The following is an 18,895-nucleotide window of genomic DNA, read 5'->3' as shown; positions in this document are numbered from 1 at the left end:
ACTGCCAAATGCAAAAATCAGATTGGACCAATTTTGGCATTTTTACCTACACTTATTTTAATTTTTTCTACAAAGTAAGTTCATCTACAATCTATAATATTTCCATATAACTAATTATATTTTAGCTTATTTGTGGCACAGTGCAGTGGCAGGCTGGATGAACTGACCTCATAGGCCAGATCGGGGCTGTAGTTTGGTGACCCCTGCTCTTACTAATACAAACTGTTTTTGCATGTGGTTTTTCTTTTATAAAAAAGTTATTAAGGATTATTTTATACAGTTAAAAGATAATTTGGAGAATAATGAACAAGAGTAAAAAATAGCTCCGTAATTCTTCATAAAATAGCTTAAAGTCCATATATTATGTAACTGTAATTAAAGTACCCTTATTCAATGCTGTCTAGAGAGATATTTAGCAGTCCATATGCCAATAAGTCTAGTATAGTGACATTTCAAGAAGTGGAAGATATTTCTGTAAAAATATTAGAACCAAAACTCACCATTATGGTCCTTTTGGTTCAAAATGATAAAAATTTACACTTAAACACCAAAAATATATAATGAAATAAGATAAATACTGTTTATTTTCATTATGTACTTTAATAATAGTATGAACAAAAGTTTTGCTAGTACAATGTACTAATGTCGACTTCAGATGAAGAAGATGCACATTTATTTACCTGAAGATGACATAATACAATGTTGAAAGTACTAGCATAACTGTTGTTTATATTATTATTAAACACATAATGCCAAAAGACAGTATTTATCATATTTGTTATGATACTTTTGGTGCTGCAAGCAACAGAAAAGCAGTTTCCTTTGCATAAGCTTGTATGTTTCAGCAAAGTTCTGGGTATAAAAGTGGTCAGAATGTTGAATGTCATTCTTATTGGCTACAATGACCATCAGCTTGTCAACATGCACATTTCTTTTGAAGCTGTTTTTCAAAAACAACAACAACATTGCAGTTGCACTTTGAGAATTTTACTGTCATAACAATTTACACCAAGGACCATTGATTCCATAAGCTCTCAGGCAAATGATCACTCAATTCAAGGAAACTAGACATCTGGAAGTTTAACCTTTAGCCCAGTCAAGGGCATAAACCTATCACTTCACATGTTGTTAATGTTATACCACAGCTATTGTTAACAGCCAATGAATAATGTTGCAAGCTCCAGTGGTGTATGTTCAGTGTCATAGCAGTTGGATGTACCTGAAGGCAATGTGTGGAAGGTGCCATGAAAGTTGATGCATTGTTATATGTATAAGATTAGCCATTATACATATAAGTTTGCCTGCTGCTAACAAGAAAACTGGACTAACCTTTGTATTGACCTTCTTTGCCAGAATGGAAGTGGATGTGTCATGTCCATAAAAGATCCTGTGGAGTGAGTGATGAGGTACATTTTCACCTCAGTGGAACAGTGAACACCTGCAATACTGCAGTATAACTGTTGCACTTCTTTGGATAATGCACAGGTATTTTCATGGTGTGGTTATATAACTATTGTATTTTGGTAGCTGCCCTGCAGTTCTTAAATTTACAGTCTAGTGTTGATTCACAGCCACATTTGTCCTTTAACAATTATTCTTTGAAGAAGCTAGTCCCAATGAGCATGATGTGTTCTCCCAGAGATACTAAAAGTTGCTCAAGCATTTTTGTCATACTCCAATTGTAACAGTGAAAATGCCTTGAGTCAACCACTTTAATGCAAGATGGAGCATCTCCACATACTGGATGCTGCATACAATGTTTTCTGCAACAATATTTCACTGATAACAGAGTGACTAATCGTGTGTTTCCTATTGCTTAGTCACTTCATTCTCCAGATCTTAATCTTTATGTTTGTGAAGACACTTAAAAAGTGTGGTTTATCAGACATGCTGCACATTTGGCAATCGTGAAATTTAGTATCACACTGCCTGTGAGAAGCATCATGGAGGATCAATTATGAACTGTCTTTGAGCACATTGTTCATTATCTTTAGGTTTTATGCTTTCATAATGGAAACCACATTTAGTAACATTCCCTGCATGGCTAAAGTCTTTGTGTAGCATGTGTTTCATACAGTACAAATAAAATATTTGTTTCTTGCAGTGTCAAAAGTATCATAGTGATGAGTTTTGGTACTAATTTTTTTACAGAAATGTCTTTCATGCCCTGAAATGTCACCATACTATATTTTGTTGCATTTGGACTATTAAGTATCTCTCTAGATAGTGTTGAATAGGGATACTTTAATTAATAATTCTACGGCAATACTTTAATTACAATCACCCTATATGATGCTTTTGATCATAAAATGTAAACTGACTTAATGAATCAGATAGGATCCTGTGGAAAAGTGCAATAAAAATTAATCATGTAAAAGAATATACATTGCCAATAAAGCTAAAGCTGGTATTTTTATAAACTTTAGAAAGCAGCAATTTTTAACTAGTTTTAAAGTTGTAATACATGTTTATTTAAAAACTATTTATTAAACTAAATTTATTAAAAACTAAAAAGGAAATAACTTAAAATTTCACTTAATGATGGATGATGGTTCAATTTAGTGCATAATTTAAACAAAAAATAAGCTTTGGTCAGAAAATTGTTATATTTTGTGGACAAAACATCACTGTATATTCTATTTTTGATTATCATTGAACAATCAAAAAATTTTCACTGCATACATGATTAATAAATATTTCAAGTTTTTGGACAAAGTTGATTGAGTTTATTATGCAACTCTTATAAACACATCTAGAATTTAAATATGACTAGTTATTCAACTATCCTACTAATTTGGAATGTACAGTACATGATGCTAGTTTGATTACAGATCCCTTTAAAAATCAAGGTTGTTAGAAGGAAAAGACATTGCATGTTCTTATATTTCATATAACCTAGAAGAGGAAATCTGACATTTTTCCTAATTGAAAGATCTCTTAGATTTTTAAAAAATATCTTTGGTTATGTTTATTAGGTTATTTGTTTAGAATCAATAGATGGAAGATAAACTAACCGATAGAAGGGGAGAAGATAAACTAACTGATAGAGGGAGAAGATAAATAAATTTACATATAGTTGTAAGCCAAAGGGAGACACCCAAAGGCAATATAGATATGTATGAAAGATGTTTTCAAATTGATGCATTTTGTAAATTCTATTGGAGTATACTTATACTGTAAATTCATTATAATTTTATAAATTTTTTTTATTGGAATTTATATTGAATTTTATATGTTTTCCTCCAAGTTTATGTTCTGTTTTAAATGGTTTTACTTGGTAGAGTTTTATTGCAAGAATTATATATATATATACACTTGCAAATCTTAAAATGATCTGTATTAAGACTGAAGAAGGAATTGTTACATCTGAAATACATATTGTGTAATAAATACATAGAACTGCTCTATAAACTATGCATCTCAAGGTCATTCTGCTGCATGTTTAATCCAGTGTGATAAGTCTGTCTTTGGGAAAAGTTCTCTAACACATAATGTATGTATTAAAGATGGAAGATAAGACTATTATCATTACTTCAGTTCTTTGAAAGGCATATGTAAATGAATATAAACTAATAAATGTGAATTATTTATTTGAAGTAAACTATATTTTTGAGCAAATATGATCTTTGATTTAGAGCAATTGTTTTCTGTGGTTAACATTAGTATTTGTATTAAACATGAATACAGAGTTATAAAATTTGCTCATTAAAACATATACAATAAGTTTATATTACTATTTTTAAAGTTTTATTTTATCTTTTATATAAAACTTTATATATTTTATGATAACACAAATTATTTAAAACTGCTTTATGAAAGGAACAATTGCCTAATGAAAGAAAATCGAAAAAGCTTCATTGAATGACATTTTAAAAAATGCACTCAGTATTGAAATTTAAATAGTGTGTATATTTTTTGTATGTTATTTATAGATTGTTAAAAGATTTGAAATGTTTGTATTTAATGCTAAAATTATTTTGAACTGAAATTAATTAAGAAATAAAAAAAAAAATAAAAACATTATTAATTATCCAATTAAATTGTTATAAAAATGAAGGGATTGCAAACAAGAATAAAAAGTGTATCATTTGAGAATTTGCTTCTGGATACTGTAAAACAAACATCTGTTTTAAATAAGTTATAAAAACAAAAGAATGATTCAGAAACAGAAATAATAATATATATTATGCAGTTGTTATAATTTAATATAAATAAACAAAAAGAAATAGCAGTGAAATTGATAAAGATCTAAGAATCTGAAAGGATCTGAAACAAACAAAAATTTCAAAGAAAAAAAATTCAAAGCAGCTTTACAATCATTTGATAATGATATTCCAAAGAAATTTGTCGAAATAAGTTATTCAGTAGATTACTACAAAATATTTTTGCAGGAAAATTATCCAATGCACTTTGTCAAATTATAAAAGTTGTTATAAAAATATACATTGTAATAAAAAATGTTTTTTAAATGTTTCAAATTTAATTATATTTACATAAAATTTTCTATTGTCATAACAAAGATAATTAAGACATTATAATGAGTAAAAACATTGAAACCCACTATTATAGCCATCCATTAATTATCTTATGAGATAATTAAAAGACAGTTATAATAGTACATTTTAATGTTTTACATTAAATTATTAATATTTAAATTGTATTATTGTTTTACATATATTAAAGAAATAACATTCTTTATTTTTTCTATATTTTTATTTAATTATTATTAAATATTTTTATTTCAATATCACAAAAATTCTTTGATATTTAATATAAATTTCTTTATAATTATTTAATATTTTTAGTAGTGACTTTTAGATCATTCAAGTTAATTTCACAGACTATATATTCAAAGAAATTACATATATTTAGTTTATCATTTTAAGAAAAGCTAGAAATGTACTTCCTGGTATTAAGAAGTATTAATTTATTTTATCAATTAAAAAAAAATTGATAAAATCAATTAATATTTCTTAATACCAGGAACTACATTTTTTTAAAATGTTAGTCTCTTTCTTGTCATACGTAGAAATAGAAAAGTGAAAATTATTGTGTGAATGAGAAACAAATTACATTTTTTTCTTAAATGTAGATAAAGAAGAACATTTTATTTCATTTAATAAAATCTCATTCTTACTACCAATCACATAAATAAATTCTGAATTACAATTTTAAATCACTAATATTCAAACTTAAAGTAATTTCTCACATTTTTTTTACTAGTATATGTGATTTTTTGATATATCTAATGTTTAGATTACTCATCTATATACCAGTAAATAAATCATACAAGTATACAGGGTCGCCGTAAGCGGGCGTGCAAGGCGTGCACCGCACGCGGGCGGCACGTCCAGGGGGCGGCAAAGAGCCTTTCTGGCAAGCTCAGCATAGGTAATCGTAGTTAAACAGGGGGCGGCATAATCGGTATTGCACACGGGCGTTCAAACAGCTAGCGGCGCCCCTGCAAGTATAGTATTAAATACTTAACTAGAATACTTTACTAGAAAACCAGAATAGTTTATAACTAACTAAATTTATCATACGTTTTCGTTATGTATAATTATGAAATTGATGAATGTGAAATAGCTGCCTTGATCTTACTTGTTAATTAATGTTTACAGTATGTAACATTTTACTTTTTATTAATAAGCAGCAGAATTAAAATGCAATTATAGAGATGAATAATAATAAATCTCTATAAAACAATTCTTAAGTGCTAATGTTAACAAACTTAGAGAAACAGGACTTTTGCTTTCTAGAATAATGCAGTTTCCCTTCCCCTTTGTCCTTTTATTTCATTCATTCTTATCAGTTGATAATAGATTTATATGGTGGCTTTTTAATAATAATAATATTAACATTCAAATGTGTAGACGTGCAAAAGTATATTATGCCCAAGGGGAAAGTCAATAAAGCATTATTTATGGTGAAGACAATATTTTAATGTTGGTGGAATCACTGTTGGATGGATGATCAAATTGAGTTGATGACAAGGCACAGAGGAATAAGAAAGATTAGTGGAATTGTGTGATTGATGTGTCAACAAAAAATACAAAATATTCAAGCATGGACTCAACAAGTAAGGTAGAACAATGTATGTTAATATTTGGCCAGTCATGTGCTAAAGCTAATGATTGTTAATAATCAAAAACCTTCTCTTAATACAAGTTCTAACTTGTAAAGTTCATTTATGTAATGATTGATTTCTTTGGTTGTTTGAAGTTTGGTTGCATTCGAAACTAAATCTTGTACTCATTAATTAAATATATTACATGGTTTTCATGTGTTACTTTGTTGTTCTGATATTAATATCCTTTAGTGTCACCATTATGAATAATTTCAAAATTTTGAATAATGATGAAGAAATGGTCTTATATACTGTGTTTCTTTTAATACTAATTCATGCATTATAAGTTTCTCTAATACTATATTTTATTAAAATTCTTTACTTGTTAACCTATACTTTAAGAAGAAAATTATAGGAATGATGCATAATAGAAAGACAAAATATTTTTTAATGGGAAGACAGTCTGACATTCTCTTTGTCTATATAGATAGTATTTAGATGTATCTCTGAAATTCATTAAAAATGTATTATACATTTGTATCCATAAAATTAGTTGTTTAAAAATGGTGGAATATCTGCACCGTAGTACTATAACACCAACTCGTATCTATAAACCTTTTACCGGTGCGCATATCATCACACTTTACAACAGTTACAAACGTTTTCAAACTGTTACGGTTCTTCTTCAGGTAACGAACCCCTAACAGAATGCGGTTCAAAGTTGTTACGAAATATGATACGGAACGATGTCCTGACCCGATGATGTCACTATGGACTTGCGCGTTATGCATGGTGTGCTCTATCTTAGAGATTTATCTATCAGGGCCTGCCAGGCCATTGATAGAGCGATTTCATCCTTGTAGTTAATGCAATTACGTCCTTCACTCGTGTTTAGGCATGTGTAGATCGCCTCCAGCCATCGGAGTTGATTCTTACAGTGGATGGTGTGAATGACCTTTGCTTGAGAGAATATGGGTTCTATGTCAGGGTCCGAAGAGTATATGGCAAGAGCTGTGTTGGTTCTTTCATGATATCCGCTCTATGCTCTTTGATCCGGGTTACTAGGGGGCATTTAGTTGATCCTATGTAGACCATGTTTCTATCACACCTGTGATCAATGATAGGGATGGTGTAGACACTGGGGAGCTTATTTTGGTCTGGGGTGTCTTTTCCATTCCTTAACAAATCAAAAATCGTAGCGCATCTTCTAAATGTAATATGGAAATTCTTTTTCTTAGCTATCTCCTTGTATATGGATTTTAGTACCGGATTATATGTGATAGGGATGTTGCTACTAGGAGTAACGTTGGAGAGTTGGTGCCGGTTTGCTTCCTGCTGCATTTTTACATTCAGTTTATTTATGAGCCCATGGTATCCGTGCTGTTTGGCTATATCCTCCATGCGTTTCATTTCAGACCAGAGTGCCGTTTGGGACGAGGAGTATGTATGTGCCCTCCTGATCAAGACTTTGAACACAGCGACTTTGTATTGTGAAGGGTCACTCGACCCTGCTGGTATGTATAAACCAGCTGAGGTTGGTTTGCGATAAACCACTGTGTGGACTGTTGCGCTCTCAAAGTCGCAAGCGTTCAAAGCCTTGATCAGGAGGGCACATACACACTCCTCGTCCCAAACGGCACTCTGGTCTGAAATGAAACGCATAGAGGATATAGCCAAACAGCACGGATACCATGGGCTCATAAATAAACTGAATGTAAAAATGCAGCAGGAAGCAAACCGGCACCAACTCTCCAACGTTACTCCTAGTAGCAACATCCCTATCACATATAATCCGGTACTAAAATCCATATACAAGGAGATAGCTAAGAAAAAGAATTTCCATATTACATTTAGAAGATGCGCTACGATTTTTGATTTGTTAAGGAATGGAAAAGACACCCCAGACCAAAATAAGCTCCCCAGTGTCTACACCATCCCTATCATTGATCACAGGTGTGATAGAAACATGGTCTACATAGGATCAACTAAATGCCCCCTAGTAACCCGGATCAAAGAGCATAGAGCGGATATCATGAAAGAACCAACACAGCTCTTGCCATATACTCTTCGGACCCTGACATAGAACCCATATTCTCTCAAGCAAAGGTCATTCACACCATCCACTGTACGAATCAACTCCGATGGCTGGAGGCGATCTACATATGCCTAAACATGAGTGAAGGATGTAATTGCATTAACTACAAGGATGAAATCGCTCTATCAATGGCCTGGCAGGCCCTGATAGATAAATCTCTAAGATAGAGCACACCATGCATAACGCGCAAGTCCATAGTGACATCATCGGGTCGGGACATCGTTCCGGATCATATTCATATCAACTTTGAACCGCATTCTGTTAGGGGTTCGTTACCTGAAGAAGAACTGTAACAGTTCAAAAACATTTGTAACTGTTGTAAAGTGTGATGATACGCGCACCGGTAAAAGGTTTATAGATACGAGTTGGAATTAGTTATTTGTTTTTCTAGTAGTAAAGCTGTTAGCTTTCCATTCTCATGGGATATTTTCTGTCCATCATCACTTGCAGATTTGGCTAACCTGAGATGAACTTGTTAAAAGGTCTTTTTAATGGTTGCAAGATAGACTTAAAAAAAAAACAAATTATTCATCTAAAACAAGAAATAAAATTCAAGCAAAAAATTATTCTTGCTTCAAATAAATTTTTCTTTTGAAAACTGCATTCCCTAAAATAACAATAACATTTGACACATTCAAATGATCCAAAAAGTATGAATGGACCTCCCAATAAAACATTTGAAGTCAATTAACTTATAGATCAGTTGAGATCATTTAAAACTTAGAAAATATTTCAAATGACTTGGCTAACTTTATATTGTGGTGAGACGCCATATTATTGTATACGCGCTAGTCGTAACTCTAGTGTTTAAGATTCTTCTTTGTGTTCTTTGTCTTCTCTTTTCTCGATTTTTCCATCCTTCACTTCCTGTTCGTTGGAGGGGGGCAACACCTGTTACGAGAACGAGGCCAGGAAGGGAGTGTTCGCCCCGAGGTAAATGGGGGAGAAAGGGAGACTCATTCTCGAAGTAGACGAGGAAGCAAGCGGACGGACATCTTGGACAAGATTCATTTTCGGAGAGGAGAAGGACAGTGGCTGAGTGATCCATCGAGGAAAGAACAGAGAAGGTTCTGATCAAGAATTGTTTGCATCGTCGGACTGAAATACAGTTTCCCCCTCCAACAAGAAGATATCACATCCAAATATTCCGGGTACCCTTTTCTCTAACCTTTCTATACGTCTTCTTACCTGTGCTATACTATCATCCTTCCATAATTTAATCTTAGCTTGTAAGATAGTTATAACCTTAGTAATTAAGTTGGTAGTTGTGCTCTTTTGTTGCGAACCTGCCTTCAATGTGTAACACCACGTGCATAGGCTTTTGTTTCCCGTTGTACGCGAGTGAGGTCGAGTAAGGATTTGGTTTACTTAATTTCACTATTACCCCACNTTTTTTTTTTTTTTTTTTTTTTTGGTCCTTTCGGGGTTCCGTGCACCTTCCATATCTTAACAATATTATTTGATGTGTACAGATAATGGTTAGAACTAACTGAACTAATTTCAAATAAATTAAAATCATTAATAATCAGTTAAAACAATCCATATCATATATAGTAATTTAAAATAACTTAATAGTTTTTTGTAATATTTTTATTGCCAGAAGAAAAATGCTGAACTTTAAGATAGAAAATTTTATTTCAGTTTCATAGCCTGAAATGTGTGTTTTAAAACAACTCACATTAAATGGCATTTCTTTACAGTATTTCAAATCATGTTTGATTTCACTTAACATTAATACATATCATTTGAACTGATGTGAAATATTTGTCATTTTATGGTCTGAAATATTCATTCAAAACAGTTTATATTATAGTAAATGTTGACAATATTTTGAAGGATATTAATTGATTTCATTTAACATCAGTTGATATTATTTTGTTATCTTAATTGCATTTGTTGGCATTTTAATTTAAATGATTTCAGTTTTGTTATTTCAAATGACATAAATTGATGTTTTACTAGACTTATCTGTGTAAAAACATTTAATATTAATTGTATTGAGTGCTAAAGTTCTGAAATTTCTCTCATTTTGTACAGGGAGTTGATAGGAAACTTTTTGCAACAGTAAAATTTTGCAATAATTTTATCAGTTTACTGATGAGGTATCTGCATATATGTAGTTTAGGAAGGAATATATGACACTAATTAAGAGCTCTAACTGATGTGAATTTTTTGAATTTATAGGTGTTCATCGATTATTTTGTAATAACCTTTATGTAATATGTGACTCCAAAATTGTACCTCTATTATTCCGTAATCAGAATTTTGCAGCATTCAGATAGATACTCAGCATATCCCACAGATCACGTACCAATATCAGCAGCCATTGTTAAAGAGAGCATGTGAGATATCATATGCAGATGTATCATCATGTTCCTATTGCTCATGTCAAGTGGTAGCACTTTACCAGATGAACACAATCTTTACTTATTGAGCAATGAATCATGAATGTTCATATTGTGGAGCACTTCATTTCTTTCCAGGATTTCATCTCTGGAATACTATCTTTGCTCATGGACAACTTTATACAGTAATACCTTGACTTACACTACCCTGACTTATGCGAACCTGGAGTTACATGATTTTCAAATCCCGTTGATTCATTTTTTGTTTGAGTGCCATGCAACTCTTGATTACTCACTCCTCCCACACTATTGTTTAGCTTACATGTTGGGACGTGTCACGTGGAATCAACGCTTAGCTACATTTTGTATTATTTATTTCTGCTTGTTATATCTACAGAGACTTGTGAGATTCTACTATGTCATCCAAACGAAGTAGAACTGATTCTTCTGCATCAAACAAGAAAAGAAAAACTTTATCTTTGGAATGTAAAGTTAACATTATTAAAGACTTCGATACAAAATTGAAAATTTGCGAATTGGCAAAGAAGTTTGATCTACCAGAATCGACGGTCAGAACAATTATAAAAGGTAAACAAAAAATTCTCAAAGCTGTGAAAAATGTTCAATGTTTAAATTAAGCATCATTCGTAAACGTCACGGTATTAACACTGAGGTGGAAACAATGATAAAATTATGGTGTGATAATCAAGTAAATGTGAAAAATTGTCCTGTTGATCAGAATACGGTGTGCTCTGAAGCTAAGTTGATTTTTGAGAGATTGAAAGAAGATGCTGGAGAGGTGGCTAAAGATGAAGAGGTTAAAGCTAGTAATGGTTGGTTCAGCCGATTCAAAAATTGCTGTAATTGGCATAGCATTGCAGAAAGTGGAGAGGCGACAAGTGCTGATAAAGAGGCTGCGTGTTACTATCCAGAGAAATTCAAAGCTATGATAGATGAAGGTGGCTATACCAGCCAAACCATATTCAACGTAGATGAGACTGGCCTGTTCTGGAAGAAGATGCCTGAAAGAACTTTTATCGTACATGAAGAGAAAACCTTTCCAGGTTTTAAGGCTGCCAAAGATCGATTGACAGTGATGGTTTAGTTTATCACTCGGAAAATCCAAGAGCATTGAAAAATAAATCGAAAGCTGGCTTGCCTGTGATTTGGAAGTCAAATTGTAAAGTTTGGGTGGCAGCTTCCCTTTTTCAGGACTGGTTTGGTCATCACTTCATACCTGAAGTCGAACATTATTGCCAATCTAAACAAATTTCATTTAAAGTGATGCTAATAATCGACAGCGCACCAGGTCATTCCCCTGCAACTTTAACTAATTTTGACTCACGTATGAAAGTTGTATTTTTGCCACCAAATATAACCAGCTTGCTTCAACTGATGGATCAGGGAGTCATCAAAACATTCAAAGCTTATTACATGATATGATTGTTTGCACATCTGCATGAAGCTATGAGACAAAACAATGAGCTTTCTCTTAAAGACTTTTTGAAACATTTTTTTCTAAATTATTGTTTTCTTTAGTCTCCAGCCGCAATTAAAATAATTTGTATGTATTTATATGCGAAATTATATTCTGACTTACGCGGTTATCGCTCAGTCCCACCTATCGTGTAAGTTTGGGGTATTACTGTATTGCTAAGAGTCATTCCTTTGATGACTTAAAGATATTTGTTGAGAGCTAAAGTAGCCAAAAGGACTTGGGTTCTATTGGATTTACCATTGGTATTAAGAGCCTGATTATACAGTAGTTTTTTGTAGTTCAGACTACAAGTAAGTTTTGATAAACATTAAATTCCAGTTTTTAATCCTAAATTAACTTTTTTATTCAATGCCTTATTCCACAGGTACCACAGGTTATCTGTTAGTGTATAAGTGATTAAATCAGAAATTTGCTACAAATCATTCAATTACTTAAGTGTGATTATATTTTTTATGAATAAAAATCTTTTTCGAGTTCTTCTGTAATATTATCAATTATAAATTGAGGATGATTTAAAATATTACTCAACCTTTATTAGATTACCAGAATTAAGCAGCTTTTTAATTATTTGTTTTTAATATATAAATATAAAAAATTTTGTTTATTTTAATGATAAGAAATAAATGTATATTATTGAAATAAGTGCTTTTATATTTGGAACAAAAAATATAAGGTTATATATCCAAATGAGCAATATAATGATGTATGATATAACAAGGGGCTACTGTTCTTGAAACATTTTATAGGTAAAAATAATTTTTTGTAAAAGTGAATCTTTAACAAAAATTTAGTTAATTTTTTTTAATTAACTAAATTTCTAAGTAAAATTTCCTTCAAAGACTAGATTTGTTGCTCTAAAGCCCAGAGTTTTGTGTCATTTAGCTATGCTGTTACATTGCCTCATAGTTTAAAAGTTTCAGTTATTTTCTTATCTCATGAAGATGCCAAATAAATTATTATAGATTAATCATTGTTTGAATTACAGAAGTAAATTTATTATTTTTAAACACATATATTATGGTTTTTTAAAGTTTAGTTTTACATATATACTGTAGTTATGTACTGACAATGGCTTAAATTAAAAACCTTTGTACACGAATACTGGAACGCATATAAATTAACATTCAAAAAACTTTTTTTGAGTGTTAATTTACTGACAATGGATTTTATTTATGAGAGAGAGGTCCCATAAGATTTATCTAAGTACACTCTATAATGTTCACTTAACAAATGTCTTTCTTAGAGTATCTCCATTGTAAAGTGTACAGTACATACTTGTACTTAACATTTACATATATTAGTTACAAAATGTTAATTCTACATTTTGTTAATTTTGTTAAATAAAATTAAAAGATCATTCAAATTCATATTATATGAATGGAATTTGGATTATGGAAAAATGATATACAAAAATTCTGATGTTTCTTTCATTTTAAAGTTCTTTTAGTAGTTTGAATCTCTTTTAAAAAAACTTGAAAAAATTCATTTATACAAGACTTTAAAATAGGAAATTCTATAAAGTATTTTTAATTTATTGAGATTTAGAGATTTTTCAATGATTGAAAAATCTCTAAATCTCAATAAATTAAATTATATTATGAATTATGAATTATAGTTAAATCTTGATTTTTGATCATAATTCGTTCATAAAAGTTGTTCAAAAACTGATTTGTTCTAAAACCAAAACAAATTTTTCCATAAGAAACAATATAAAATGGATTAATCCATTTCTCTTGCTGTATTTCATGCATAAAAATGACTATAAATGCAATGTAATATTATACTATAAAAGAGCTTCTTGTTTCGAAAATTGTTGAAACTAAAATCTCAAATACTGTAATAGAGATAACAGAGACTTATCACACTGCTACTGGTAATATCAAAATGGCATTTCTGTTTTGTCATTCAATCCTACTGATGTTTAGATCTAACATTAAGCAGGCAAACACGAACAGTAACAAAAAAGAACTTTATTAGAAAAGGTTAGAACTGTCACAGACATCCTCGGGCAACACCCGGACAAAATCCAACGAACTTTCGCGCCTTTTCTTTTTTGACGTTGCCAGCCACTCTTGTTGGCAAGTGTTGCCAGACAGAGTTCGTGATCTTGGCAAGTGTTGCCAGACAGAGTTCGTGATCTTGGCAAGTGTTGCCAGACAGTGTTCAGGATCTCTGGCGCTGGCGGCCACACTGTAATCAGAATGCAACTTTATTACTGGTATGCATTTTGGTACACAAGACCCTCATCAGCCAGACATAAATGTTTTAAATTTTAAATTGTAACTGATGTCAATTTCCCTGCATATTTGTTCTACAACAGATATCTGTATATTTTTATGTATACTGTTTACTTTTCTAATCTTCTGTAATCAGTCAAAACATATATGTGGGGGGACCCAAAAATAACTGGATTTTTTTGTATAAAAACTTTATTTATTAACTTTTTTACAAAATTTCTTCAGTCACCTTCAAAGTACTTTCCATTAGATGCAATGCACTTATGAAGTCTTTTTCCCCACTGTTTGAAGCATCTCTGGAACTCTTCAACCTTGATATTGTCCAATCCCCTTAGCGAAGCTGTTTTTACCACCTCCACATCATCGAAATGCTTCCCTTTCACCTCCACATCATCAAAATGCTAGATTTTTCTTTATTCTCGGAAACAGAAAAAAGTCGCATGGGGCTAGGTCTGGTGAATACAGAGGTTAGGGAATGACAGTCCATCCCCAAGAGGCCAAATAGTGAGTCACTCGTAAGGCCGTGTGTGTGGGGGCGTTGTCGTGATGAATGAACCAATCACCTGATCACCAAAGTTCTGGGCATATCCTTTGCACATCCTCTCACAGACGTCTTAACACTTTTTTGGCAGATTTTTTCAACATTTTCATCATTTCGAGATGTTGAAGGATACCCAGAACTTCGCAGGTGGAACACAACACTACACTCAAACGTAAACCTACAAACTGACACCATTTGCACAGATGTTTCCTGAAGGTCTCTACTAATCCCATGTAATGGGAGAACTCTCTACTATGTCTACGAATGACAGCGTGCTCTCACTTTGGTTTTTTTTTGGGTCCCCACTCTTATTTTTCAAGCAATGTGGACGAGGCTGTTGAGAATTAGTGTGGGGCCTGTGGGTCTTTAGAGTGGTCCCTTTTGTCTTTTTTTTTTTTTTTTTTTTTTTTTTTTTTTTTTTTTTTTTTTTTTTTTTTTTTTTTTTTTTTTTTTTTTTTTTTTTTTTTTTTTTTTTTTTTTTTTTTTTTTTTTTTTTTTTTTTTTTTTTTTTTTTTTTTTTTTTTTTTTTTTTTTTTTTTTTTTTTTTTTTTTTTTTTTTTTTTTTTTTTTTTTTTTTTTTTTTTTTTTTTTTTTTTTTTTTTTTTTTTTTTTTTTTTTTTTTTTTTTTTTTTTTTTTTTTTTTTTTTTTTTTTTTTTTTTTTTTTTTTTTTTTTTTTTTTTTTTTTTTTTTTTTTTTTTTTTTTTTTTTTTTTTTTTTTTTTTTTTTTTTTTTTTTTTTTTTTTTTTTTTTTTTTTTTTTTTTTTTTTTTTTTTTTTTTTTTTTTTTTTTTTTTTTTTTTTTTTTTTTTTTTTTTTTTTTTTTTTTTTTTTTTTTTTTTTTTTTTTTTTTTTTTTTTTTTTTTTTTTTTTTTTTTTTTTTTTTTTTTTTTTTTTTTTTTTTTTTTTTTTTTTTTTTTTTTTTTTTTTTTTTTTTTTTTTTTTTTTTTTTTTTTTTTTTTTTTTTTTTTTTTTTTTTTTTTTTTTTTTTTTTTTTTTTTTTTTTTTTTTTTTTTTTTTTTTTTTTTTTTTTTTTTTTTTTTTTTTTTTTTTTTTTTTTTTTTTTTTTTTTTTTTTTTTTTTTTTTTTTTTTTTTTTTTTTTTTTTTTTTTTTTTTTTTTTTTTTTTTTTTTTTTTTTTTTTTTTTTTTTTTTTTTTTTTTTTTTTTTTTTTTTTTTTTTTTTTTTTTTTTTTTTTTTTTTTTTTTTTTTTTTTTTTTTTTTTTTTTTTTTTTTTTTTTTTTTTTTTTTTTTTTTTTTTTTTTTTTTTTTTTTTTTTTTTTTTTTTTTTTTTTTTTTTTTTTTTTTTTTTTTTTTTTTTTTTTTTTTTTTTTTTTTTTTTTTTTTTTTTTTTTTTTTTTTTTTTTTTTTTTTTTTTTTTTTTTTTTTTTTTTTTTTTTTTTTTTTTTTTTTTTTTTTTTTTTTTTTTTTTTTTTTTTTTTTTTTTTTTTTTTTTTTTTTTTTTTTTTTTTTTTTTTTTTTTTTTTTTTTTTTTTTTTTTTTTTTTTTTTTTTTTTTTTTTTTTTTTTTTTTTTTTTTTTTTTTTTTTTTTTTTTTTTTTTTTTTTTTTTTTTTTTTTTTTTTTTTTTTTTTTTTTTTTTTTTTTTTTTTTTTTTTTTTTTTTTTTTTTTTTTTTTTTTTTTTTTTTTTTTTTTTTTTTTTTTTTTTTTTTTTTTTTTTTTTTTTTTTTTTTTTTTTTTTTTTTTTTTTTTTTTTTTTTTTTTTTTTTTTTTTTTTTTTTTTTTTTTTTNCAAACTGTATTATCATTATATATTTTGACAGCTAGCATTTTAAGGCTTATTTGTAAAAAATTTTCTTTGATTCTGTTGAATTTTCAAATAATTTGAAATGTATTTTGCTCAATTTTTATCTTTTTAGAACTGTTAAATGAATACAAAAACAAAATTTTGATTGCAATATATCATAAATTATCAATGATAGATCTTTTATCATTTTAGGTCATTGATACGGAAGATATGCTTTATCTCGTAACAGAATATGCTAGTGGAGGAGATATCTTTGGTATGTATTTGTATCATATATGAAAATTATATTAGATAACGATCATATTTGTTTATTTCTTAAACAAATATGATTGTTATCTAATATAATTTGTATTTAAAGTATGTTTAATAATTTCTTCATAATTTAAAAATTATTTCTTCTTTTAGATTATCTAGTCTTGCATGAAAGAATGGAAGAAAGCAAAGCAAGAAAAAAATTTAAGCAGATCATTTCGGCTATTAGTTACTGCCATAAACATTATGTCGTTCATCGTGATCTCAAAGCTGAAAATTTACTTTTAGATGAAAACATGAACATTAAAATAGCTGGTAAACAGATTTGTTGTGTATTAAATTATAAAAGTAGTTTTTAAAAATAGCTATGGAAGCTTTTATATTGAGTGGAAATTTAAAAAGTAAATTTCAGAATTCAAAAAAAATTTTTTTTAAGACATGAGAAAATTTATATAAAATTTAAATCAAATTTTATAGTTAAAGTAATTTTATCATATTTGCTGGTTCAATACTTTATCTAAAGAATAAATACTCGTATTTTTCCATTGCTAGTTTATAGATAGGGATGGCAAACCTTTATGAGTCCACGTATCGTGTGTTGACATAATTAACTTTTTAATAATTTATTCATTCGAAGCTTTAGACTTAGAACAACTATTTTTAAAGAAATGAAATGAGTATATCTTAATTAGCATAAATTTAAAACAAATGATTGAGAAAAGGATGATGATATGTTAAACTGAATGTAAAACCATACAAAAAATTGAAATTAAAATAAATTTTTATTTATTTATAAAATAAAAGTAAACAAAATTGTATGATATGTTGCATACCAGATATTTTTTCGAAGTGCCACTTTGAGTGTGTGCCATAGGTTTGCCATCCCTGTTATGGATTATTCCATCTCTGTCATCCTTCATAAAGGAGTCTAAACTATTTAGTAATAATACTAAAGAGATCTAATTTAAATAATAAATTAAAATTAGTTTACAGTTTAGATATATTTTGATTATTTCAGATTTTGGATTCAGTAATTACTTTCAATCAAATAAATTTCTTAAAACTTGGTGTGGAAGTCCTCCATATGCTGCTCCAGAACTTTTTGAAGGAAAAGAATACGATGGTCCGAAAACAGATATATGGGTAAAATTATAAATTAGTAATTACAGTGATACCTCAGTTTTCGTTGATAATCCATCCATAAACAACCAGCAAAATCCAAAACGAATGAAAACTGAAGCAATTATTTCCATACAAATCAATTTAAATCCAATTAATTTGTTCTAAACACTCCAAAATACATACCAAAAACACTTTTTATAGAGAATGAATGTAGTGTTTAATACTAAAAACAATAAGAAATTAATATAAAATGAATATAAAAGATTTTTTGAGTGATTACAAATTCAATCATGTTTCTGGTGTTCTTCGAGGGGTTACTGGCTTGGAAACTTTCTTTGGTCCCACGATGGAGCTGAAAGGAAAGGAAAGCAATGGAATTGTTTGCTAGACGTGCAGGGTAATGCTCACACAATGAGAAACAACACCACACTGAGCAGGAAAATGCATGGGTCACCTTTTGTTTTTGCAAAATTAGCAGTGAGGTCACATGGGCATACTGACGAAATCTGAGGCAATCAACAAAAACTGAGAGAAATTTTTTAATTGAAAAAATCAATGAAAACTGGAACTGACAATAACTGAAGTCAATGAAAACTGAGGTATTACTGTATTTTTAAAATGTATTTTTATTAAAATTGTCATTAATTCTAAAAGATGTTCGTCCTTGATTTCTCCTGATAAATAAGTTAATAGTTTTCCTGTTTATCACACTTAAATCATAAGTTTATAAAAATCTTTTAATAAAATGTTTCATTATTATATTATGTATGTTAATAAAGGAATAATTAAAATGAGATTTGTAAAATTAATTAAGTTTTTAATTAGTTTTCTGTTATTAAGTTTCAATTCTCAATATTATTTATATAATAATGAGAATACAATATATTATTTATGTAATATTAAAATAAATTACATTTATATAATATATAAAATATCAAAATTTATAATAAAGGATTGTTATCTAATATAATTTGTA

General features: G+C 28.7%; 1 protein-coding gene across 1 annotated transcript in view; it reads left to right on the top strand.

Moving 5' to 3' along the window:
- Positions 1 to 18,895, top strand: part of LOC111618893 (serine/threonine-protein kinase SIK3-like) — a 44,530-nt gene that overhangs the window by 9,977 nt on the left and 15,658 nt on the right. Inside the window, exons 3-5 of the mRNA XM_023360519.1 lie at positions 16,738 to 16,801; positions 16,951 to 17,112; positions 17,816 to 17,940. Of these exons, the coding sequence (XP_023216287.1) occupies positions 16,738 to 16,801; positions 16,951 to 17,112; positions 17,816 to 17,940 (351 nt within the window). The remainder of the gene's footprint in view (positions 1 to 16,737; positions 16,802 to 16,950; positions 17,113 to 17,815; positions 17,941 to 18,895) is intronic.

This window comes from Centruroides sculpturatus, unplaced genomic scaffold, assembly GCF_000671375.1.
Source record: "Centruroides sculpturatus isolate CEXI.00-Female unplaced genomic scaffold, Cexi_2.0 scaffold58, whole genome shotgun sequence".
In the NCBI taxonomy this organism is placed as follows: domain Eukaryota; kingdom Metazoa; phylum Arthropoda; class Arachnida; order Scorpiones; family Buthidae; genus Centruroides; species Centruroides sculpturatus.
This window is presented reverse-complemented; position numbering and strand designations above follow the sequence as displayed.